This window comes from Octopus sinensis, linkage group LG23, assembly GCF_006345805.1.
Source record: "Octopus sinensis linkage group LG23, ASM634580v1, whole genome shotgun sequence".
Lineage (NCBI taxonomy): Eukaryota > Metazoa > Mollusca > Cephalopoda > Octopoda > Octopodidae > Octopus > Octopus sinensis.
The window spans coordinates 14,717,234-14,742,941 of record NC_043019.1 but is presented as its reverse complement, the minus strand read 5'-3'; the positions used below and the strand labels follow the sequence as shown (position 1 = coordinate 14,742,941).

The 25,708-nt window shown below is 41.3% G+C and overlaps 1 protein-coding gene across 3 annotated transcripts in view; it reads left to right on the top strand.

Annotated features, from left to right (window-relative positions):
* The first annotated feature begins 56 nt into the window (after nt 1-56).
* LOC115223371 (centrosome-associated protein 350) overlaps nt 57-25,708 on the top strand; it is a 98,194-nt gene continuing 72,542 nt past the window's right edge. For 2 of the 3 annotated variants that reach the window (XM_036512338.1, XM_036512339.1), the window contains exons 1-6: nt 57-222; nt 12,635-12,723; nt 14,233-14,299; nt 15,441-15,923; nt 20,613-20,666; nt 21,616-21,900. In XM_036512338.1, coding sequence (XP_036368231.1) covers nt 174-222; nt 12,635-12,723; nt 14,233-14,299; nt 15,441-15,923; nt 20,613-20,666; nt 21,616-21,900 — 1,027 coding nt within the window. In that variant the 5' untranslated portion in view covers nt 57-173. The remainder of the gene's footprint in view (nt 223-12,634; nt 12,724-14,232; nt 14,300-15,440; nt 15,924-20,612; nt 20,667-21,615; nt 21,901-25,708) is intronic. The other variant, XM_029793867.2, reaches the window with a different exon arrangement.

Sequence of the window (25,708 nt, the reverse complement as noted above, 5' to 3'; positions counted from 1 at the left end):
ACCAGGTTGAGTGTAGCCTCTTTCAGCTCTTCCATAGTTGTTAGACTGTCACAACCATGGCAACAGCTTCCCACAATGCTTTGCGAGCCAAAGCTTTAACATGGCGGTGAAATTTGTAAAGTGGAAACGTTGAGTTGTTGGAGAAATTATTGTCGACATTCGGCTTTTGTAGCATGGACTCGTCACACCCTGCTGAGTATCGCAGGGTTTTCCCTAAAGCAGGTAATTCTCTAATGCTAATGTGTCTCTATGTTCGGTCTTTCGCCTCTAAATTGCTGTTCTACAGGTTGTTGGAGGCCAAATTCTGATGGATTTGTTTTGATAATTCGAGGTCGGAGGCGAAGGAATGTCTTTTTTCTATTATTATTATTATTATTATACGGATGTTGACGGATATTCCCCCTTTAAATGTCAAGGATATACCGTCTCTACGGTCGATACAATTCAATACTAGTAACATACTGATTTAGTTCCATCCACGATTCCAGCTCTGCCTCTTTCTCTCGCCTCCAGACCCAAAGACAAATGTTTTTGTGAAGCAAATGATGTATTTATCTTTAACCCTTTTTAGCATTCAAACCGGCCATATCTGGCCAAACTATTTAACCTGTTATATATTGGAACTGACCAGATCTCACCTTTCATCTCAGCCCAACCATGTCGTTCTAAAACTAAAAAATCATCACATCACTGAAATCTCTAAACTACAAGATAATGCATGATTAATTCAAAGCAATATAAATAAACAAATATCACATTTGACAGAATAATCTGAACACTAAACGGTTAAATAAACTACAATCATGACAAAGATAATAACAGCTGATCGCTGTATGTATGTTTTTATGATGAGTAATCTTCATATCAACGATTAAAAGTAATGATTAAAACCAAATCATTTGTCTTAGGTTCAGGTGTTTATTGGGTTTTACCGTTTATTGTCCAGTTTTTTTCGTTTTAATTCTCAAAGAATTAAGAAATATCTCAGAAAACAACCGTTAAATCTGTTTATTGGTCGAAACAATGACTTCATATATTGTGTTTTCTTCTCGTTTACATTTCAATTTCGCTGTCGGAATCAGTTTCGACTTGTGTAACTATTGTAATGATTGATGGAGCCAGTAAAATAAATACCAGTAAATGATGGGAGTTCGATCAAATCCTGACCCCCCGTCAGGGTTTCGATTCCCGCTTGTGCCTTGTTAGAGACGATTTTTACATGTGTGTGTCTCTTGGATAACGTTAGCGAACTGATTTTCAGCTGTAAGAGATGTCTCGGACATAGTAAGATGACATAGCCTTGGGAATGTCTACAATGATTTATCCCAAGGGTTTTATTAACCATAAAACAATCGGCAGATGGCTACGAAACTGACTCAAAGGCCGAGAGTTTCGTGTATGTCTCTCAACATTTGAAGCCACGTCTGTAACTTTGTGCCGACAAATTCACAACTGCGGGTTTCGAACTCACAGTTGTGGACGTGGACTTGAGTAAATTGCCACAAACACGGACAATAAACACTCTTCAAAATTCTTACATACATACATACATACACCAAACCTACAGACATTTGACTTCTTACAAAGGTTCAAAACCAGACCCATTCGACACTCTAATAACTTCGCTTATTTCTGCTTTGTTATTATGGTTAATAAATCCCTTTATTATTTCGGATAAATCATAGTATATATATTCCTAAATCTATGCCATCTTACTATATCTCTAATTATTTATCATCAACAAAATGCCAAGTCACTAATATTTCAGTATGGAGGTCATGGTTAGAAGTAAAATTTGTTCAGCTCGCTTAATTTCTTCACACATAAAAATAAGTTATGGGAATTATAATTTCGTGTCTAGAAGAAGAAGGTATTGATGCGTCGCTAATTGTTTGGGCGTGAATAAAAGAACGGTAAATTTAGAATGGGTGCTGCTTATAAAATGCATGGATGTGATAAGATTCAGATATTTTTTCATTCTCCCTTTTTAAAACGATGTTTACTGAAAGAAGCAAAGCTTTTTTTTTTTTTTTTCAATTTTTCTTTGGCAGAACTAGTTTGGATAAGAACTCTAAGAGTGTGTACATTAATTGCAAGCAATAGACTCTAGATCGGTTTCAAAAACTGCAGTTCTATCTAGCAACCTTATATATCATCATCATCATCATTGTCACCATCGTTGAGCGTCCGTTCTGTGCTGGCTGAGTTGGACGGTTTGACAAGGATCCGATAGGCCCCTAAAGACTGCACTGTGCCTCATTGTCTGCTGCAACGAGAGACATTCAATAACAGCACTCTAACGATTACTCTTTACTTCTTTTACTTGCTTCAGTCATTTGACTGCGGCCATGCTGGGGCACCGCCTTTAGTCGAGCAAATCGACCCCAGGACTTATTCTTTGTAAGCCAGTACTTATTCTGTCGGCCTCTTTTGCACACCAGCATCGGTTGTCAGGCGATGTTGTGGGGACAAACACAGACACACAAACATATACACACACATACATATATATCATCATCATTGTTTAACGTCCGTTTTCCATGCTAGCATGGGTTGGACGGTTTGACCGGGGTCTGGGAAGCCAGGAGGTTGCACCAGGCTCCAGTCTGATCTGGCAGTGTTTCTGTGGCTGGATGCCCTTCCTAACGCCAACAACTCCATGAGTGTAGTGGGTGCTTTTTACACGAAGGGGCTTCTTTCAGTTTCCGTCTACCAAATCCACTCACAAGGCTTTGGTCGGCCCGAGGCTATAGTAGAAGACACCTGCCCAAGGTGCCACACAGTGGGAATGACCCCAGAACCATTAGGTTGGTAGGCAAGCTACTTACCACACAGCCACTCCTGCGCCTACGTGGCAGCCCTGGTTAGGATGAATGCATTTGTTAGTAGCATTCATCTTAACCAGGACTGCCATGTTATATTGGCAAATAGTTTCTTCAATGTTTCCATGAAAGAAAATTTTTCAATGGAATGTTGATAAAGTTGTCAAAATGCCATGGAATGTGTTGAAAAAAAAACAAACAGTTCAAAGTATCCTTATAATAATCTCGGCACTCATTGCTCTTTCTCTCAGCTATCTCCGCTGCTCCCTCTCCCTACCTTTTTGCTTCATCAAGGAGTGGATTTTGCGTTGCCTTTTATTGATAAGCTTTCTACATAGTTCACTTTGTGAAACTTCACAGGAAATAACTGCTAAAGTACTTTAAGTTCTTCTTAACAACCATAGATTTTTTTTTTCCCCCTCTTCCCTTTCTTTTTTAGGCATAAGGCCTGAAATTTTGGAGTAGGGGGTACATAGATTACATCAACCCCATTTTTTCACTGGTACTTAATTTACTGACCCTGGCGGTGACCTGGCAGAAACGTTAGCACGCCGGGCAAAACGCGTAGCCGTATTTCGTCTGCCGTTACATTTTGAGTTCAAATTCTGCCGAGGTCGACTTTGCCTTTCATCCTTTCGGGGTCGATTAAATAAGTACCAGTTACGCACTGGGGTCGATGTAATCGACTTAATCATTTGTCTGTCCTTGTTTAGCCCCTTGTGGGTAATAAAGAAATAGGTACTTAATTTACCGACCCTGAAAGGTAAAGTTGACCTTGGCCTCAGCGGAATTTGAACTCAGAACATAAAGGTGAATGAAATACCGCTAAGCATTTTGCCTGGTGTGCTAACAATACTGCCAGCTTACTGCCTTAATAATAATAATAATAATAATCCTTTCTGCTAAAGGCAGAAGGCCTGAAATTTTGAGGGAGGGGACTAGTCCATTACATCGACCTCAGTGCATAACTGGTACTTATTTTATTGAACCCCCCCGAAAGGATGAAAGCAAAGTCAACCTCGGTGGAATTTGAACTCAGGACATGAAGGCAGATGAAATGCTGCTAAGCATTTTGCCCAGCTTGCCACCTTAATAATAATAATAATAATAATAATAATCCTTTCTACAAAAAGGCACAAGGCCTGACATTTTGGGGGAGGGGCGCTAGTTGATTACATTGACCCCAATGCTCAGCTGGTACTTATTTCACTGACCCGAAAAGGATGAAAGACAGTTAACCGTGGCAGGATTTGGATGATAATAATAATAATAATAACAAGAGCACTGAGACAGTGCAAACCTCTGCCAAAGCAACACCATAGTCCTCTGAACGATTGGCCAGAGATGATTTTTAAAATGAGAATATCTGAAATAAACTCAACTGCTCTCACAAACAAGAATACTAAAAATGAAGCTGACCGCTGTCAAAAATTAAGTAAAAAAAAAAACGGAAAAATAATCCAGAATCCTTGTCTGGTACCGGATCAATCCCCAAATCTAATCAGTTCGTGCCAGTCATGAGGCCAAACATTCCTGAAGGTTTCATCTGAATCCATCCAGCAGTTCTTGAGATATCTTGTCCACAGACAAACAAACAAACGCGACTGAAAATAAGGCGGAGGTAATAATAATAATAATGATTTTCTAAATTTGTGTGATCCCTTTCTCCTGTGAATAGAAATAAAATAGCTTCGTCCAGGAATTCAAACTGTTTACAAACTTATTTATCACAAATGCTCAGGAGTGGCTGTGTGGTAAGTAGCTTGTTTACCAACCACATGGTTCCGGGTTCAGTCCCACTGCGTGGCACCTTGGGCAAGTGTCTTCTACTATAGCCTCGGGCCGACCAAAGCCTTGTGAGTGGATTTGGTAGACGGAAACTGAAAGAAGCCCGTTGTATATATGTATATATATATATATGTGTGTGTTTGTGTTTGTCCCCCTAGCATTGCTTGACAACCGATGCTGGTGTGCTTATGTCCCCGTTACTTAACGGTTCGGCAAAAGAGACCGATAGAATAAGTACTGGGCTTACAAAAGAATAAGTCCCGGGGTCGATTTGCCTGATTAAAGGCGGTGCTCCAGCATGGCCGCAGTCAAATGACTGAAACAAGTAAAAGAGAGAGAAAGAGAAATGGTTTTCTCCTTGACCAACACACCCACTCACCATCACCAAGTCATATTATATGGGCTATCCTATCAGTCAATCCCATTATTAAATGTTGACATAGAAAGAAAAAAAAAAGCAACCTCTGATATTATTATTTAATTACTTTGTTATTACTATGCAGATAAATGCAAATGAATAATTATAGCTATAACATTGGGAAAAATTCATTACATTTTATTTCTTTTCTCACGCATAGCCTCAATCTCTCTCTTTTCCTCCCTCTCTCTCTCGTGAGTTCACATAATCACTTCTACTGAAGACCCCTGAGTTGTGAGTGACACTTTGAGCAATGAACTCGAAATATAATTAAACTTTGCAATAATACTTTTGTTGTAAAAACGAACAAATTTATGATATATAAATGCATATATAGGCGCATGAGTGACTGTGTGATAAGTAGCTTGCTTACCAACCACATGGTTCCGGCATCAGTCCCACTACATAGCATCTTGGGCGAGTGTCTTCTACTATAGCTTCGGGCCGACCAAAGCCTTGTGAGTGGATTGATAGGCAGGAAGAAACTGAAAGAAGCCCATCGTGTGTGTATGTGTATATATATATATTATATATATATATATTATATATTATATATATATATATATATATATATATAATATTGTGTGTGTGTTTGTGTAGGGTACTCCCACTATTGCTTGACAACCAGTGTTGGTGTGTTTATATCCCTGTAGCTTAGCAGTTTGGCAAAAGAGACCGATAGGATAAGTACTAGGCTTACAAAGAACAGTGGATGCTTTTACATGCCACCAGCACGAGGGCCTAGCCAGGCAGTACTGGCAACGACCATATGCTCAAAAGGTGTTTTCTACGTGCTACCTGCACGGGAACCAGTCCAGCGGCGGCACTGGCAACCACCACGCTCAATTTGACTATGTCAACAAAAATTGACCTGTTTTTACAGCACTGTAAAATTCTCTCAGCCTATCTTGTCTCTCTCCCCACCTTCTCTGTCTGTCTCCTTCCTCTCCCCTCCACCTTATCAATCTATCTCTCTCTTTCTCTCACACCTTCCTTTATTCATTATATTGTTTCTTTGGAATTTCTCACTCACTAGCTCCCCCCCGCCTCCTCTTTCCCAGATTGGTTCTCTTTCAAAAGACTGATGAATTATTCATCAATTATTATATTTCATTCGTTTGTAAGTAAACTCGTTTAACTAACGAGAAGAAAAGGGTTACCTGATACTCACCTTATTCATTATAGTCTTTGTTTGCACTGATTATCCTCCTGTGCATATGTGTGGAGGAGAGTCAACATGTTTATACCTGTGTTGATAGCTTTCATATTTATGTTGCTTTATTATTATTATTATTTTGTGAAGGTGCATAGCTCAGTGGTTAGAGCGTTGAACTTACGACCTTGAGGTTGTGAGTTTGAATCCCGGACTGGGCTGCGTGTTGTGTTCTTCAGCAAGACACTTTACTTCACGTTGCTCCAGTTCACTCAGCTGTAGAAACGAGTTGCTACGTCACTGGTGCCAAGCCCTATCGGTCCCTTCGCCTTTCCCTTGGATAACATCGGTGGCGTGGAGAGAGGAGGCTGGTATGCATGGGCGGCTGCTGGCCTTCCGTAAACAACCTTGCCTGGACTTGTGCCTCGGAGGGTAACTTTCTAGGTGCAATCCCATAGTCATTCGTGACCAAAGGGTCACCGATTATTTTTTTTAATTACAATTACAAGGAAACAAAGAAAAAGAAAAAAAAGCAGAGGGAATTAAGCAGTAGATAGAAGAGAGGGAGGTGATGATGGTCCATGCACCCCCAGAACAAATGGTGTGCTCAACCACGTCCTGTGGTCATAATCATGATGGCGTTGCTAGAGTAGCCACTCCACCTTGTGGGGCTCATTTCTCGGACAGGCCCTTGTTATCCTGGTTTTGCACAAGAAATTGGTAGTTGGGGTCCAAGAAAACTTGAGGTCTCAATGGTGACCAGCATAAACTGATAGGGGTGTAAATTGGCACAACCGATAAATAAATACAGGGTCAGGTGTCTGTATTTATTTGCTTTTCTCTCTTCTGCATTTACGGGTGGGCAATACTTGGGTTTGTAGCCAGTGCAGCAAAGTCGGAGTATGTGCTACTGCACGTCATGTCCCAGACAAAGGATCTGTTTTTCCTCGAATGGGAAGAGGGTTATTCTGTTGGGGGAGCTCACTGTCCCTGCAGTCAGAACAGGGAGCCAGCCGCATCAAGGTCCCTTCTAATAATGTCATTCAAAATAGCGTATTGGGAATTGGCCAGGGCTATTTATTATCCCTCTGTGACGGGTTTACTAATATCAGTTATAATAGGTGTCTGTTACTAATAACTCTGGACGACTAACTTCTCTCTCCCGTTCTCTCTCTCTGCAAAAATACTAAATACAAACAAAAAGAGGTTAATTATTTATTTATTTTTTGTACTCGTGAATACCTGTGCGTTTTCTATAGGTAATAAATATCCATAGTTGTAGTTAATTTACTTTCAGCATAATGCATTGAAAGGACTTCATTGAATACAATGTATGTTCTTTTGTATCATTTATTTATAGTGTATGGGCAGAGGCAAAGCTGTGTGATTAAGGAAAACACTTTTGGGTTCAATCCCCATTGTGGGGTACCTTGGGCAAGTGTCTTCTATTGTGGCCCTGGGTCAACCAATGCTCTGTGAATGAATTTGGTAAATAGAGATATGTATAAATGTACATACATGTATATATATGTGTGTGTGTGTGTATACATAATCTGTAAAAAGGTAATAATAGTATTTTATAAGCTTTAAGCTTATAAGTCATCACCGTGCAATGACTAAAGAAAATAGTCTAATAATGGGGCCTATAAGTCCTTGATGGAAAAAAGTAGGTTTTCCCATATGCATGGGACTTGTAAAGAGAGAAAGAGAGAGGGAGAGAGAGAGAAGTTTGTCCTCCAGAGTTATTAGTAATAGACACCTATTATAACTGATACATACATACATACATGTATGTGTGTATATATAATTTATATATGTATATACATACATACATACATACATGAAATTGTGTATGCATATATCTATATGTATATATATATATATATATATATACACACACACACACTAGCTGAATAGCCTGTCATTGCTGGGCAATTTTTACAATAGAACGTCTTCTGTAAGTTTTTGTTTAATTCCATGTCAGACCATTCCTTCCCTGAGAGAAAGGCCTCTTGGTCAAAACAGATTTTTTGACAAAAAAACTTTGTTGAGGATTTTTTTCCTTTTTAAATTATTCACATGTCTGTTCAACCGTTCCACATGACTTCATTCATTAAAACTTATCAAAACTTCAGAAGTTCTGACAACTTTAGTTGTCGTAATGCTTTGCTTTCATTTTGTGATAGCTATCATGTAGAAAATTCCAGCTTCCAAATCCTGTTTTCTGATTAAGTAAAATTGATTAAACTTTAAACCTCAGTAACATTTTTCTGTAATAAATCAATAATAAAATCTGATTTAACGTGGAAAATCATTTCAATACACCAAATTTTAAAATTTTGACATAATTTAGAAATTTCACAATATGTAGTAGTAACTGGGAAGACCCTACAAAAGTAGAGAGACAGACAAGCATGTAACCCACACAAACACACACACACATTTACAAACATACACTGGTGTGTAGTAGACAGATATATGTATGTATATATATATATATATGTGTGTGTGTGTGTGTGCTTGCATGTATCTATGTATTTCCGAAAGTATGTGTGCAGCATTGTGTGTATATCCCTGAATAACAACTGTATTAATGTTACCATCCCATTGCCACTTACGCCACTTTGTCCTCCCCTTCCCTGATGTCAGCTACACTCACTATGCCACCATATTTCCCCTCACACTAACACTCTTGCATCCTTCTCATTTTATCAAATAATAGCCCAAGCGAGTAAAAATGAGTTGACCTGTAATACTGGGAAATGCCACCCCACACACACCACCAGAGGGGCCCCCATTATAGATTTTTATTGAAATCCAATTAGCCTGTAATTCAACTGGATTTTAGTTTAACATGTATGCAAAGTTTTGTCAAGGTTGGTTCACTGGTGTAGGCACCAAGATGGTAACAGATAGACAGACAGAAATTGCCATTTATGTATAAGATATATATATATATAATATCGGTACTTCGTTGTGCCATATATTTACTTCTATATATATATATACTGTATGTATGTAGGTGTGCATATATATATATATATCATGATGATGATGATGATGATGATGATGATATATATATATATATGCACACCTACATACATACAGGGCGTCACATAAAGGCATCTGTGCAGTGTCACATAAAAGCACCTGTGTGGTGCCATGTAAAAGTGCCTGTGTGGTGTCACGAAAAGCACCCAGTACACTTGGTAAAATGGTTGGCCTTAGGAAGGGCATCCAGCTGTAGAGACCATGTCAAAACAAACTGGAGTCTGATGCAACATCCCCCCCCCAAATCTGGCTTGCTAGCTTTGGTCACACCGTCCAAACCATGCTAGCATGAACAACAGACGTTAAATGTTGACAATGATGATATATTATGTACATACATTCGTTTATTCTTTTATTTGTTTCAGTCATTTGACAGTGGCCACGCTGGAGCACTGCCTTTAGTCAACCAAATCGACCCCAGGATTTATTCTTTGTCAACCTAGTACTTATTCTATTGGTCGATTTTGCCGAACTGCTAAGTTACGGGGATGTAAACACACCAACATCAGTTGTCAAGCAATGTTGGGAGGACAAACACAGACACACAAACATATACATACATACATACATATATATACACACACATATATACGATGGGCTTCTTTCAGTTTTCGTCTACCAGATCCACTCACAAGGCTTTGGTCAGCCCGATGCTATTATAGAAGACACTTGCCCAAAGTGCCATGCAGTGGGACTGAACCCGGAACCATGTGGTTGGTAAGCAAGATACTTACTACACAGCCACTCCTACACCTTAATATATATATATATATATATATATATATATAAAGTTAATCCAAACAAGAAAGCACAAAAAAACACAACAACGCGAGGACGTGGAACAAATATAGTATTATTGGACGCTCAGGAAAGAAGGAGGGTTTAACGTTTCGAGCGGAGCTCTTCGTCGGAAACATAGGAGAAGGAAAGATCCAGAGAAGGGAAGACAGAGGGAAAAAATCGCCAACGGTACACACGCGGTCACATATATATATATATTAGAAGGTTTGGAGATAATGTACAGGTATTTTATATTAGAAGAAATGAGGTACTCAGAAATTCAGATGGTTTTATATTTACAGATATTTATTTGTATATTACATGTTTTTATACATCATATATCATATATATATATATATATAAAACGGGAAGGTTTACGAAAATAAACAAAAGACGAAGGCAGGTGGAGTACAAACAAACAAATGTATTAGTATGGCACTCAGGAATAGAAATAGAACAAGTCTTTTACGTTTCGAGCCTACGCTCTTCGACAGAAAGATACACAGAAAAGAAACAAGGAGAGATAAACTGAAAGGTTCCACTTTCCAGGGCTTAGACTTGTTTCTGATCATCATGCATACGTACATACTTACAGACAGACAGACAGACACAGTTTATACATGAACAGTTAAGTGTATTCAGCTAACCAGACAGCTGGGAATTCAGACAGAAATGACAATAGCAACTAATTACTTTTGATGTTTGTGACAGAGGGCAGGGGCGATCAACGATGGAGACACACACTGCTAATTATATTAGCTGAACTATAATTTAGAGCTGACTGAACACCTTTGCAGTCTATAAGTTTTGTCCCTCCGTGTTCTGAGTTCAAACCCAGCTGGTGGTAGCGGTGGTGGTGGTGGGTCAACTTTGCTTTTATCTTTGTGGTGGTCATGGTGAGATTAGTAAAATAATAACTCAAGTCATTTCTAACCATCTGTATCTCCCTACAAGTGTCTGGCCTTTTGCTGTCATCATCATCATCATCATCATCATCATCGTCATTTGCATCATCATTATCATCACTTAGCATCCCCTTTCCCTTGCTGGCCTGGGTCAGAGGGAATTTGCTGTGGCTAATTTTCTAGACTCGGATGCCTGTTGTCAACCCTCACCTGTTTCCAAGTGAGGTAACATCCACCTCCCCAGCTACACATGTTGAAATGAACAACCCTGTTTGTATGAAGATGATTGTTTGTTGACAACCATCACATGATGTCTTGTCAGGGGTACACACAAACACACGTATGTGCACACATACACACGTGTTTGCTTCCCCATAACTTAGCGGTTCAGCAATGAGTACCAGGCTTTAAAAAAAGTACATTCCTGGAGGAGTTAATGATTTGTTTGACTAAAAAAACCTTTCAAGGCGATGCCCCAGCATGGCCACAGTCAAATGACTGAAACAAGTAAAAGATAAAAGATATGGCACCCACACATGACTCATAGTCATGGTTGTTGTCGGTGCCATTAAATGGTACCCATCCGTGAATCCTCGTGATCATTGCTGGTATCAGGTAAATGGCACCCATGCCGGTCGCATGTAAGAGCACCCATTACACTCCTGAAGTGGTTGGCGTTAGGAAGGGCATCCAGCTGTAGAAGCCATGCCAAATTAGACTGGAACCTGGTACAGCTCTCCAACTCATCAGCTCCGGTCAAACCGTCTAACCCATGCCAGCATGGGGAGTGGACGTTAAATGAGGATGAAGATCTGGGTGTGGCTGTGTGGTAAGAAGCTTGCTTCTCACCCACATGGTTCCAGGTTCAATCCCACTGCATGGTACTTTGGGCAAATGACTGAAACAAGTAAAAGAGTAAAAGAGAGTAGAGAGTATATATATATTTGAGGAAGGGATTAGAACAATGCCCAAGGTACCATGCAGTGGGACTGAACCTGGAACCACGTGGTTTATAAGCAAGCTACTTACCACACAGCCACTCCTGTGCCTATGTATATATATATATATATTCTTTTATTTGTTTCAGTCATTTGGCTGTGGCCATGCTGGAGTCGAATGACAAACACACACACACACAAACATTTACATGTATGTATGTATATATATATATATATATACACACACAACAGGCTTCTTTCGGTTTCCGTCTACCAAATCCACTCACAAGGCTTTGGCAGAAGACACTTTGCTCGAGGTACAACGCAGTGGGATTGAACATGGAACCATGTGGGTGGGAAGCAAGCTTCTTACCACACAGCCACACCCAGATCCTCATCATCATTTAAAGTCCACTCTCCATGCTGGCATGGGTTAGACGGTTTGACTGGAGCTGATGATTTAGAGAGCTGTACCAGTTTTATATTGCTATTTTTGCTTTTCTTGAATGCTGATAGAAAATCATCAGTATTAAAAAAAAAATAATAATAATAAACCACTTGTGTTTAAATTTATGAGAGTTGAGAAAACACCTCTTTTTCTCCTGTGCTATGTTTGTCTCTCGTTTGGTACTGTCCCTGCGAGCCATGACATGTTTGGTCTCTGTTCTTCGTCTCCCGGCACCTGTTTCTTACCTCCAACTACAAGCATTCATTCATTATTCGGTTCTAAAATCTCTTTATTTTTTTTTCCCCCCCTTTTTCCAATAACGTTTTTCTAGGTTGGATTAATAGTAATAACAATTCTGGTTGTGATTATGATGATGATGGTGGTGATGACGGTGATGACGATGATGATGTGCGCACACATGTAAGTATTTGGTTTATATTTACCTAGATTGCGTAACGGTGGGTAGTATAGAAGCTACACACAACTGCATGTATGTATAATCATATATGAATTTGTATGTGTGTATGTATGTACACACACACACATATATATATAGACAAACACACACACATACAATATATATAATATACATACTTAATTATCCAAAATTCTGACCACCTCCTTTTTCTTAATGTGAAATCTGTACATCACTTCAAGCAATCTCTCTCTCTCTCTGTATGTATGTATGTGTGTGTATGTATGCATATGTATATAATATTGTTTGTATGTGTATGTATACATATGTATATATTGTTTGTGTGTGTATATGTATACATATGTATATATTGTTTGTGTGTTTGTATATATATATATATATTATATATATATATATATATATTTGTATGTATGTATGTATGTATAAGCAAAGCATTCAAACACTGAGATTTGAAATCAGATGTCACTACTGTTTGTATTATCTGTGGATAAATTTTAAAATTGATGATATCACCAGCAGTGACATAGGTGGATCGCAGGCGCAATAGCATTATATATATATATGTACACACACACATACAGACACCTTACAGTAGAAGTATTAAGATCTTGCTTGTGGTGTAAAAGCACCCAGCACACTCTGTAAAGTGGTTGTCCTTAGGAAAGGTGTCCAGCAGTAGAAACTATGCCAAACCAGGCTGGAGTCTGGTGCAGCCCCCACCCAGGTTACCAGCTCTGGTCAAACCGTCCAGCCCATGCCAACATGGACAGCAGACATTAAATGATGATGATTATAAATATATATATTTATATATAGACACACACACATACACACAAACACATATATGGCAAGCTTCTTATCAAATTCTGTCTTTGAAATCCACTCAGACGTCTTCGGTTGGCTGGAGCTATAGTGGAAGGCACTTGCCCAAAGTGCCATGCAGTGGGTTTGAACCAAAGACCACATGGTTGGAAAGCAAGTGCCTTAACCATACAGCCATGTCTGTGCCTGTTGTACTTTGTTTTCTTGTTTGAAATAATATGATGGTTTATATATATATATACCCTTTACCCTTTTACTTGTTTCAATCATTTGACTGCGGCCATGCTGGAGCACTGCCTTTAGTCGTGCAACTCGACCCCGGGACATTCTTTGTAAGCCCAGCACTTATTTTATCGGTCTCTTTTGCCGAACTGCTAAGTGACGGGGACATAAACACACCAGCATCGGTTGTCAAGCAATGCTAGGGGGACAAACACAGACATACACACACACACACAATGGGCTTCTTTCAGTTTCCGTCTACCAAATCCACTCACAAGGCTCTGGTCGGCCCGAGGCTATAGTTGAAGACACTTGCCCAAGGTGCAACGCAGTGGGACTGAACCCGGAACCATGTGGTTGGTAAGCAAGCTACTTACCACACAGCCACTCCTGCGCCTATATATATATATTTTTTTTTTTCTAATATTGTTTTTCTTTCTGTTTGATAGGTATTAAAAGTTCCCACTGTAGCTCCCAAAGAATCCAGGAAAATTAAGCGGAAAGTTGTTCCTTGTGGTAAGTAGCAGTTCATAATTGTTGTTGTTGTTGTTACTGTGAGGGGCCTCAGTCAGCTTCACATGAGACATAATGTGCAGGAGAGCCATCAGGGGAGCTTCTACATGGTTGCTCGATCTGCTAGAAATAGCAACCAAATCTCCCCTCAGATCAGATCCTACTCTCTTGAAAAATAGAGAACACACAGGATAATGTAATTAGGTGGGGTGGGGTGGGGTTGGGAAAGAACTGTGCCCAAGAAAGATGAGTTGGGTTCCATATTCAACCAATGGCTATACTTGTAAATTGGGATTCATCCTGTTACTTGAATGATCCTAACTCTAACCCTTAGACCGTTTGGTCATGTCGCTTGATCTTCCGAGTTGGATCCTGCTTCTTGTATGCTCTTCTCTGAGGATCTCGCTACGGTGATGGCTCATGCTGGTCGGCCACATGCCTCTTTGTCACAGCAGATGAGGAAGTATCTTGCTGAGATGGAGATTGACTGGGAGATTTCTTGGAGGCAATAGCACATGCCTCCATGGTGGAGGTACCACCACATGGCCCTATACCTGACCTGAATTATTTACATTTCAATTCCCTCCTCACTTCATCATCATCATCGTTTAACGTCCGTTTTCTGTGCTAGCATGAGTTGGATGGTTCGACTGGGGTCTGGGATGCCAGGAGGCTGCACCAGGCTCCAGTCTGATCTGGCAGTGTTTCTACAGCTGGATGCCCTTCCTAATGCCAACCATTCTGTGAGTGTAGTGGGTGCTTTTTACGTGCCACCAGCACAGAAGCCAGTCAAGGCGGCGCTGGCATCGGTCACGTTTGGATGGTGCTTTTTACGTGCCGCCGGGACAGGTATCGTAACTACAATTTCCATTTGATATTTATTTCGATGTTGATGTACTTGACTCAATAGGTCTCCTCCAGTACAGCAGGTTACTCTATGATCCAAGGTAAGCACAGCAGGTCATTCTGCAATCCAAGGTACTTTGGACGGGCTGGGGCTATGCGAAACTGGTGCAGGAAGCAGCCATGAACTCACATTATTTGTCGGGTCTTTGCAGTCACAGCATATCTCCAGAGATAATTTTGATTCTGTTTTATGCATTTCTCTCTTCATTTTTTTTTTCCTCCTTCTCTTCTATCTCAGCAAATGGCAAAAATTACGGTACTAACGATGCTTATGCTGTGAATCTTCCCAAAAGAACTTCAGATGTGAATCCTAAAAAAGTTTGCCATTCAGATGAAGACATATTTGAAGATCAACGGAAAGCTAATTCTAAAGTGGTGGGCGTGTCTGAAGCAGGCCGAAGAATGTTTGTCCCCACTGAAGTACGTGTTTTGAACGAGAGCTATGTCACTACAGCCATCGCTACGCCAAGGACCGATATGTTGGACTCTTCCATTCCAGCTAGCCGAACTTCACACGTAAAAGCCGCCTTGCCACTTGCTGGCAATTCAACAGTTGCTACCTCGTGGAAAAACTTTCAACAGGGAAACGCATTCAGCCACAATATTGAACGGGAATCTGAAAATTTCGATTGTCACTCCCTTATTACTAACGGTGACCTTGACCGAGGGAGTGAGAAGCAGGATACCAAGATCAGGTTAAACAAAGCTTTAACGAGATCCAGTAAGTCAGACCTCACTTTTTTTAATGTTTTTTGTGTTTTGTCTCCCTTGCTTTTGTTTTGATACATATTGTTTTATTTATCGGAATGGCAATCGGATGAAGTATCAGAATGATGCCCAACATGAGTGGCTGTGTGGTAAGTAGCTTGTTTACCAACCACATGGTTCCAGGTTCAGTCCCACTGCGTGGCACCTTGGGCAAGTGTCTTCTACTATAGCCTCAGGCCGACCAAAGCCTTGTGAGTGGATTTGGTAGATGGAAACTGAAAGAAGCCCGTCGTATATATATATATATATATATATATATATATGTATGTATGTATGTGTGTGTGTATGTTTGTGTGTCTGTGTTTGTCCCCCCAACATTGCTTGACAACCGATGCTGGTGTGTTTATGTCCCAGTAACTTAGCGGTTTGGCAAAAGAGACCGATAGAATAAGTACTAGGCTTACAAAGAATAAGTCCTGGGGTCGATTTGCTCGACTAAAGGTGGTGCTCCAGCATGGCCACACACACACCAGAGGGTGCTCAAAAGTTCCTGGCCTTGGGTAAAAGAAAATGCAAGAGGATCAGTTAATTATGATTTTATCCAACATATTCCCCTCTCGGATTCACACACTTATTGCAGCTGTAAAAGCCATGCCAAAAGTGACCTCACCTGTGTTGCTGGTGCCATGTAAAAAAGTACTCTGACCACTCTATGGGGTGGTTGGTGTTAGGAAGGGCATCTGGCTGTAAAAACCTTGCCAAAACAGACAGAAGTCTGGGGCAGTCTTCTGCCTGGCCAGCCCCTATCAAACCATCCAACCCATGCCAGCATGGAAGGCAGACGTTAAATGATGACGATGATGATGATGATTACTGTAGGCAACAATGTTCTCTCGGAGCTGACATTGTCTGAATTCAACACTTCAGACTGATTCAGTAGTCATAAATCAATATCAAAATAGCTGCTGAGGTCATTAGCACATGCAAGGGACGGTCCTGGGATGTCTGTAACAGGCTTCAAAGTGTCTAGCAGTCAAAAGTATTTTAATGTCACCAAGGCTGGTCTTCGTTGGAGCTTGTGTAGCACAGACATTGAATTAGCGTAATTGAAAACATAACGAGTTAATCAGAAGTGAAAGCTCAGGTTACATTATTGCAATTGGCGAGTCTCTGTAAACCATCGGGAGATATTTATACATCAACAGGTCTTTAGGCAGCCACTCAACCAACTGGATATAGCAGCCAAATCTCACTCAGATTGCACTCTAACATTTCTTTAAAAAAAGTTGAAAAAAAAAAGCATATTGGTTGTGTGGTAAGAAGTTCCCCAACCGCTTAGTTTCAGGTTAAATCTCACTGCGTGGCACCACGAGTAAGTGTCTTCTCCTCTAGCCTTGAGCTCAGCAAAGCCTTATGTGTGGAAACTGAAAGAAGCTCACCTGTGCTGGTGCCACATAAAAAGCACCCAGCATGCTTTGTAAAGTGGCTGGTGTTAGGAAGGGCATCCAGCTGTAGAAGCCAAGCCAGAACAGATGACTGGAGCCTGGTGTTGCCCTCCAGCTTGTCAGCTCCTGTCAAACCATCCAACCCATGCCAGCAAGGAAAACAGATGTTAAATGATGATGATGATGACGATGGTGGTGGTTAGTGGTGTGTATGTGTCTGTGTTTGTACCCCACCACTGCTTGGCATCCAGTGTTGGTATGTTTACATCCCTGTAACGTAGCGATTCGGCAGGCTTACAAAAAAAAAAAATAAACAAAAAAAAACTAGGGTTTGAATCATTTGATTAAAAATTCTACAAGGTCGAATAAATCTACCCCAGGACTTTTTCTTTATTTTTTTTTTTTTCCAAGTCTGATGCTCATTCCATTGGATCTCTTTTGCTGAACTGCCAAGTTACAGGGACGTAAACACACAAACACTGGTTGTTGAGCAGTGGCAGGGAATAAACAAACACACATACATATATGTGTGTGTGCATCCCACCCATGCTAGCGTGGAAGGCAGACGTTAGATGATGATGATGATGATGATGATGATTCAGCAAAAGAAAAGAATATACTTACACACACATATATTCACACACACACGCACACACAAATATTCACACACACAATGGGCTTCTTTCAGTTTCCGTCTACCAAATCCACTCACAAGGTTTCGGTCGACCCGAGGCTATAGTAGAAGCCACTTGCCCAAGGTGCCGTGCAGTGGGACTGAACCCGGAACCATGTGGCTATGCAGCTAACTTCTTATTTCTTTACTACCCACAAGGGGCTAAACACAGAGAGGACAAACATGGATAGACAAAGGGATGAAGTCGATTACATCATCCCCGCAGTGCGTAACTGGTACTTAATTAATTGACCCCGAAAGGATGAAAGGCAAAGTCGACCTCGGCGGAATTTGAACTCACAACGCAGCGGCGGACGAAATACCTATTTCTTTTCTACACACAAGGGGCTAAACACAGAGGGGACAAACAAGGACAGACAAAGGGATGAAGTCGATTACATCATCCCCCCAGTGCGTAACTGGTACTTATTTAATCGACCCCGAAAGGATGAAAGGCAAAAGTCGACCTCGGCGGAATTTGAACTCGGAACGTAGTAACGGCAGACGAAATACGGTTACGCATTTCACCCGGCGTGCTAACAATTCTGCCAGCTCGCTGCCTTAACTTCTTGCCACGCAGCCTCCCGCGCCAGCACCTATTGTGTATCACCGGTTATTGATAACTGTGGTCATTGTTCAAAAGTGTCATGAGAGATATTTAGGAAAGCCAGCCATGTCTCTACACGTTCAACTGACCAATTTTTGTTCTGTAGAGGCAAGTCCCGTCTTGTCCCTTTCTCTTATCATCAGGCAGCGACCACTCCCTTCCCCCCCCTAGAACAGTCTCACCCTCCGACCTCTTTCTTTCTACATGGTGCCTTTCTTTTGCATTTACTGCTGCTGCTGCTGCTACATTTTTGAGCAGTTATATTTTTTTAGTTGATTGGTGTATATTCTCAGTTGTGGCATATAACCGGTCGGTAAGTTACACTGGCTTCATGTCTACTACCACCAAAACCACCACCACTACTACCACCACTACCACCATTACCACAACCACTACTACTACCACCACCAGCACTACTACTACTACCACCATAAATACTACTACCATCACCACTACCACCATTACCATTACTACTACTACTACTACTACTACTATCACCACCACCAGCACTACTACCACCACCACTGCCACTGCTACCACCAGCACTACTACCACCACCACTGCCACTGCTACCACCAGCACTACTACCACCACCACTGCCACTGCTACCACCAGCACTACTACCACCACCACTGCCACTGCTACCACCAGCACTACTACCACCACCACTGCCACTGCTACCACCATCACTACTACAACCACCACTGCCACTGCTACCACCATCACTACTACAACCACCACTGCCACTGCTACCACCATCACTACTACCACTGCTACCATCATCAGCACTACTACCACCACCACTGCTACCACCACTATTGCCTCCACCACCACTGTCTTTACTACTACTATTATTACTACCATCTCCAACACTACTATTCCTAGCTTGTTTTTTGTAATAATAATAATAATAATAATAATAATAAATGGCCGAGGAGCTTACTTTGTAGCCAGATGGTTTTGGGTTCAGTCCCATTGCGTGGCACTTGGGCAAGTGTCCCCTACTATAGCCTCATGCTGACCAAAGCCTTGTGAATGAATTTAGTAGAAGGAAACTATATGGAAGCCCACCATATATGTGTAGGGTTTTGTTTTTCGAAGGAGCAATATCTGGTGAATATGGGGGGGGGGAACACATCCCAGCCGAGCTGCAGCAATTTATGTCTGGTTCCCAAAGCATCAAGTGCCGAAAATGGACTTTCTTATCTTCCATTTTAAAGGGTTGCAGAATTAATACAAGTTATAGGAATATAAACCTTCTTCCATGAAAAGATAGCTTATACTGTGCTCTAAATGGAGGTGTAGTCAAATCCTATTTTATGGACTCAACCATGTTCTAAAATAAGTCGAAAGGTAAGCTACTATAAATCGGCACGAACTTTCCGGACAAGCCAATATATTGGCATAATGGCTCTCCCTAGACACAACAATATTTTCCTATTAATCCTTTCTGTCAGAGAGTGTAGGCTTGAAATGTAAAAGTCTTTTCCATTCTTCGCGAGCGTTAAACTATTACACCTGCTTGTTGTTCCTACACCTGTCTTTGTCTTTTGTTTTCTGTAAATTTGAAATATATATATATATATATATATCGAAATAAATATCAATGGAAATAGTAGTTGTGATACCTGTGCCGGTGGCACATAAAAAGCACCATCCGAACATGGCCGATGCCAGAATCCCCTGGCACCTGTGCCAGTGGCACGTAAAAAGCACCCACTACACTCGCAGAGTGGTTGGCGTTAGGAAGGGCATCCAGCTGTAGAAACACTGCCAGATCAGACTGGAGCCTGGTGCAGCCCCTGGCTTCCCAGACCCCGGTCGAACCGTCCAACCCGTGCTGGCGCGGAAAATGGACGTTAAACGATGATGATGATGATGATAATAATACAACAAGCTTCTTTCAATTTCCTTCCACTAAATCCATGCACAATCTGTTCTGTATTTAACAAATAAGATTTTTTTTTATTTTTGCAGGTGGTTTGGATAAACTTAGAGAGAAGATAAAACAGCAACAGTTGGCATGTAAAGGTATGTTCACCGGATACTGTTGTTCCCAGTTCTTGAAAAATTCTACAAAATTTTATATCGTGAATGTTTTTTTCTACTATAGCCTTGTGAGTGGATTTGGTAAATGGGTACTGAAATAACCCGTTATATAATATGTGTATATATATATATATATATATATATGCGTATATATTTTTATATATATATATATATATATATATATATATATATATATATTATATATACTTTATTTAAAGCAGCAGAAAATTCTACAAAACCTGTTACTCTGAGTTTCGCGTTGACGTTCATCGGACAGTTTTTGTAGAATTTTCTGCTGCTTTAAATAAAGCATATTACTCTACCACTGGTATTTGAGTACTCTTTTTTCCACCTTGTTTCACATTTATGTGTTTACTCCGGTATATATATATATATATATATATATATGCGTGCACATATGTATGTATGTGTGTATATATATGTGTGTGTATGCTGTATTTTAACATGTATGAGGAACCCCTTAATTTTGGGTGCTTAAAATTTAGAAAAAATGTTTTGTAAGGGATTATAATACTATCCATGTATAAGAAACTCCCATATTTTTTAACCTAATTTTTAACAAAAAAAGGGTTCCTTATACCCGTTAAAATATGGCATATATGTGTATGTGTGTATATATATATGTGTGTGTGTGTATACTCTCGTCTTGACATCATGTGGTGGTTGTAAATGAGCATCCCTGTTATACAAGCTATGTTGTTTGTTTCCAGTCTTCCGTGAGAAGCATGTTTGGCCATGGGGAAAATGTTACCATTTTGCTTGGATACAGGTGAGAGAGTTAGTGACTGGAAGGGCATGAAGTTGCTGAAGAATCTGCCTCAACAAATTCCATGTTTAACCCACGCAAGCGTAGAAAAATAGATGTTAAATGATGACGATGATGATGATGACATTTTGCTTTCTATTGCAGAACACGGCTCCTCAAAAATAACCGAACTCTCAGCCCCTGTTGAGAAGGATTCTTTGGCAAATACTACAACCCAAGGCGATGTGGACATGGTGCCCGAAACAGACTGTCCGTCGGCCGCTGTTGATTCTTCTGATTCGGTGTGCAGAGCTTCTCAGTCTTGGGATTATAACAACAATGGACTCATCTCGACCTACACTTCCAAAAGGAACATCACGAGTCAAAAGAATAACCATGTTGTGAAGACACGCAAGATAGCTGCCAATGCTTCTACACCATCATACAAAGGTTTTTATCGCACGTTAAATTGTTGTTGCTGTTGTTCTTGTTCTTGTTGTTGTTGCTGTTGTTGTTGTTGTTTTTCTTCTTGTTGCTGTTGTTGTTGTTCTTCTTCTTGTTGCTGTTGTTGTTCTTCTTCTTGTTGCTGTTGTTGTTGTTCTTGTTGTTGTTGTTGTTCTTGTTGCTGTTGTTGTTCTCCTTATTGTTGTTGTTGTTGTTGCTGTTATTGTTCTTCTTGTTGCTGTTGTTGTTCTTCTTCTTGTCGCTGTTGTTGTTCTTCTTATTCTTGTTGCTGTTGTTGTTGTTGTTCTTCTTCTTGTTGTTGTTGTTGTTGTTGTTCTTGTTCTTGTTGCTGTTGTTGTTCTTGTTGCTGTTGTTGTTGTTCTTCTTCTTCTTGTTGCTTTTGTGTTGTCATGTGAAGGCACATGGCTTAGTGGTTAAGGTATTTCATTTGTGATCATAAGGTCTTGAGTTCGCATCCCAGTGGTACATTGTGTTCTTAAGCAAGGCACTTTATTTCATGTTGCTCAAGTCCACTGGATGTCCACTGAATTCATATTTTTTTCATCCAAATGATTTTGCAAATTGTGAAATAAAAGATAATCAGATGGGGCAATATCCGATGAATATGGTGGGTGGGGCATCGTTTCCAATTGAAACTTCTCCAGTCTTTGGAATGTCATCCTTGTTGTATGTGGCCGAGCATTTTCCTAATGGAAGACCACCTTTCATCTTGAAACCAAAGATGGTCGTTTTCCGATGGCATGCAGGTGTTGATGAATGGTTGAATGACCAAATCCAAGCTTCTCTGCTAGTTCCTCAACAGTTACGATGAGATTTTGTTCCACCAGGGTTTGCAGGATGTCCTCATTGAGCTCTCCAGATCTTCCAGGATGAGGCTTATCATCAAGGTTGTAGTTTCCGGCTCGGAATTTCTGGAACCACTGGAAACACTTATTGTCTGATCCCAATATACAGCATTAATATTCCTTGCACTTGTTGCCTTTATTGAGCTCATAATCAAAATCGTAATCTATCAACATCAATAGAATTTGTAGCTGTGATACCAGTGCCAGTGGCACGTAAGAGAACCATCCGAACGTGGCCATTGCCAGCGCCGCCCGACTGGCCTCCGTGCCGGTGGCACGTAAAAAGCACCATCTGACCGTGGCCGTTGCCAGCTTCGTCTGGTCCCCATGCCGGTGGCACGTAAAAAGCACCATCCGATCGTGGCCGTTTGCCAGTCTCGTCCGGCACCTAAAAAGCACCCACTACACTCTCGGAGTGGTTGGCATTAGGAAGGGCATCCAGCTGTAGAAACAATGCCAGATAAGACTGGGCCTGGTGCAGCCTTCTGGCTTCCCAGACCCCGGTTGAACTGTCCAACCCATGCTCGCATGGAAAACGGATGTTAAATGATGATGATGATGATGAAGCCAAGTATGCCGAATACGCACCTTTTTTACTTCCATTATAGCTTTAAAAACATATTGATTTGTCCGGAAAGTTCATGCCGATTTTTACAGAGGTGCTGGGTGCTTTTTATATGGAAGCATCACCAGTGCTTTTTGTGGCACACTCACCATCATCATCATCATCATCGTTTAACGTCCGTTTTCTGCGCTAGCACGGGTTGGACGGTTTGACCGGGGTCTGGGAAGCCAGGGGCTGCACCAGGCTCCAGTCTGATCTGGCAGTGTTTCTACAGCTGGATGCCCTTCCTAACGCCAACCACTCCACGAGTGTAGTGGGTGCTTTTTACGTGCCACCGGCACAGGTGCCAGGGGAGTCTGGCATCAGCCACGATCGGTTGGTGCTTTTAACGTGCCACCAGCACAGAAGCCAGTCGAGGCGGCGCTGGCATCGGCTGTGCGTTTTAAATGATACCATCAGCAGTGCTTTTTATGTGGCACCAGTGCTTTTTGTGACACATGCACCAGTGCATTTTAAATGGTACCATCAGCAGTGCTTTTTATGTGGCACCAGCACCAACTGGGTCACCAAGTACCTTGCAAAACAAAGCCCTCCTCAACTAGGAGGGAGGAATAGTATCGAGGGTGTGTGACTTTGTTCCAGTTGGGAGATTAAAGGCTTAGAGGGACTTCACAATGCATAAATCCTTATAATAATAATAATAATAATTGTGTACAGTGCTCAGGTGCACTACAACTCATCTAAAGTGTATATATAATCAGGTGTAGTTTCGACGGATTTCGGAAAGCATGAGGGCCTTAAAGGATGCAGTGTCATGGCAGTCAACAACTGATGCAGGCAGTTTATTCCACGCTTCAGCAACCCTGAGCGTGAAAAAATGTTTCCGAAAGTCATGGGAGCTGTATTGTTTTCTGACTTTGTAGGCATGTCCACGTGTGTTAGACACATGGAGATCAAAAAGGTGTTCAGTGTTGTTGTTGGTGAGGTGGTTGATAACTTTGTGGGTGTTTACCAAGTCCGTCGCCAAACGCCGGAGCTTCAGTGAATCCATGCCCAGGGAAACAAGGCGCTCAGAATATGGTAGGTGTCTGATGGAGGGTATGCGTTTGGTTGCACGTCTCTGGACAGCTTCCAGGAGGTCAATGTCTGTGCGAGATAGGGGTTCCAAACTGATGATGCGAATTCCAAGTGTGGTCGTACCATAGCTGTATACAGTTTTAAATAGATGGCTGGAGAGCGGCTAACAAAAGACCTGCTGAGTGATGCCAAGACACCCTCGGCCTTCCTGACAATCTTAGAGATATGCTTTGACCAACGCAAATCACTGCTGACAGTGATGCCTAGGTCACGCTCGCAAGAGGATTTCTTGATATCAGTGTTGTGGAGGGAGTATGTGAACGCAGGGTTTTTTCTCCCAAAATGCATGGTGGTACACTTGTCCACAGCCAGTTTCAGTTGCCAGTCTGTGATCCATTGCTGCATTGTGTCTAGGTCTGATTGCAGGAAAGAGTTGTAGACATCAGGATCTGTCCTCTTGATTTCAAGGTACAGCTTGATGTCGTCTGCATATTTCAATACTGTGGCATTCCTTAAATTGGCATCTATGTCGTTAATGTATGCCACAAACAAGAGGGGACCAAGGACAGATCCCTGTGGTACACCCGATGACATCTCATATGGTGTAGAGTGCTGTCCTAGAACTGTAACTACCTCCTTTCGGCTGAGGATGAAGGATTTCAACCAGTTAAAAAGGTCATCCCCCACACCCATTGCAGAGAGTTTCACCATAAGCCTTTTGTGTGGCACAGAGTTGAAAGCCTTAGCAAAGTCAAGGTAGACAACATCCACCCATGAGCCACTGTCAGTAATCTGAGTAATGTCCTCAAGGAACTCGACAAGCTGGTCACTGCAGCTGGAGTTAGGGACAAATCCATATTGTGAGGGTCGGATGAGACTGTGAGAGCTCCAGAAGTTCCAGAGTGTTTCTCTGACACACGATTCCATCAGTTTTGCAATACAGCTAGTGAGACTGACTGGGCGATAGTTGACAGGTGATGTGCGGTCGCCCTTTTTGAACAGAGGAATGACACTGGCAGTTTTCCACTGCTCCGGAGTAGCACCATTGTTGAGACAGTACTGGAAGAAAATAGAAAGCTGGTGTAAAAGAAGTGCCTGCCACGTTTGAGAAGCAGGTATGTAACTCCATCGAGACCAGGGGAGGCAAAGTTGCGCTTATTTTGAAGGTGACGTCGCAGCATTGCAGGTGTAAATTCCATAGTTGTTATGGAGTTTGCTGTTAGTGATGGTGAAGATGGTACATTTTGACTTTCAACAGTGAATATGTTTGCATAGCACTCGGCAATGAGTTCTGCGCATTCCTTGG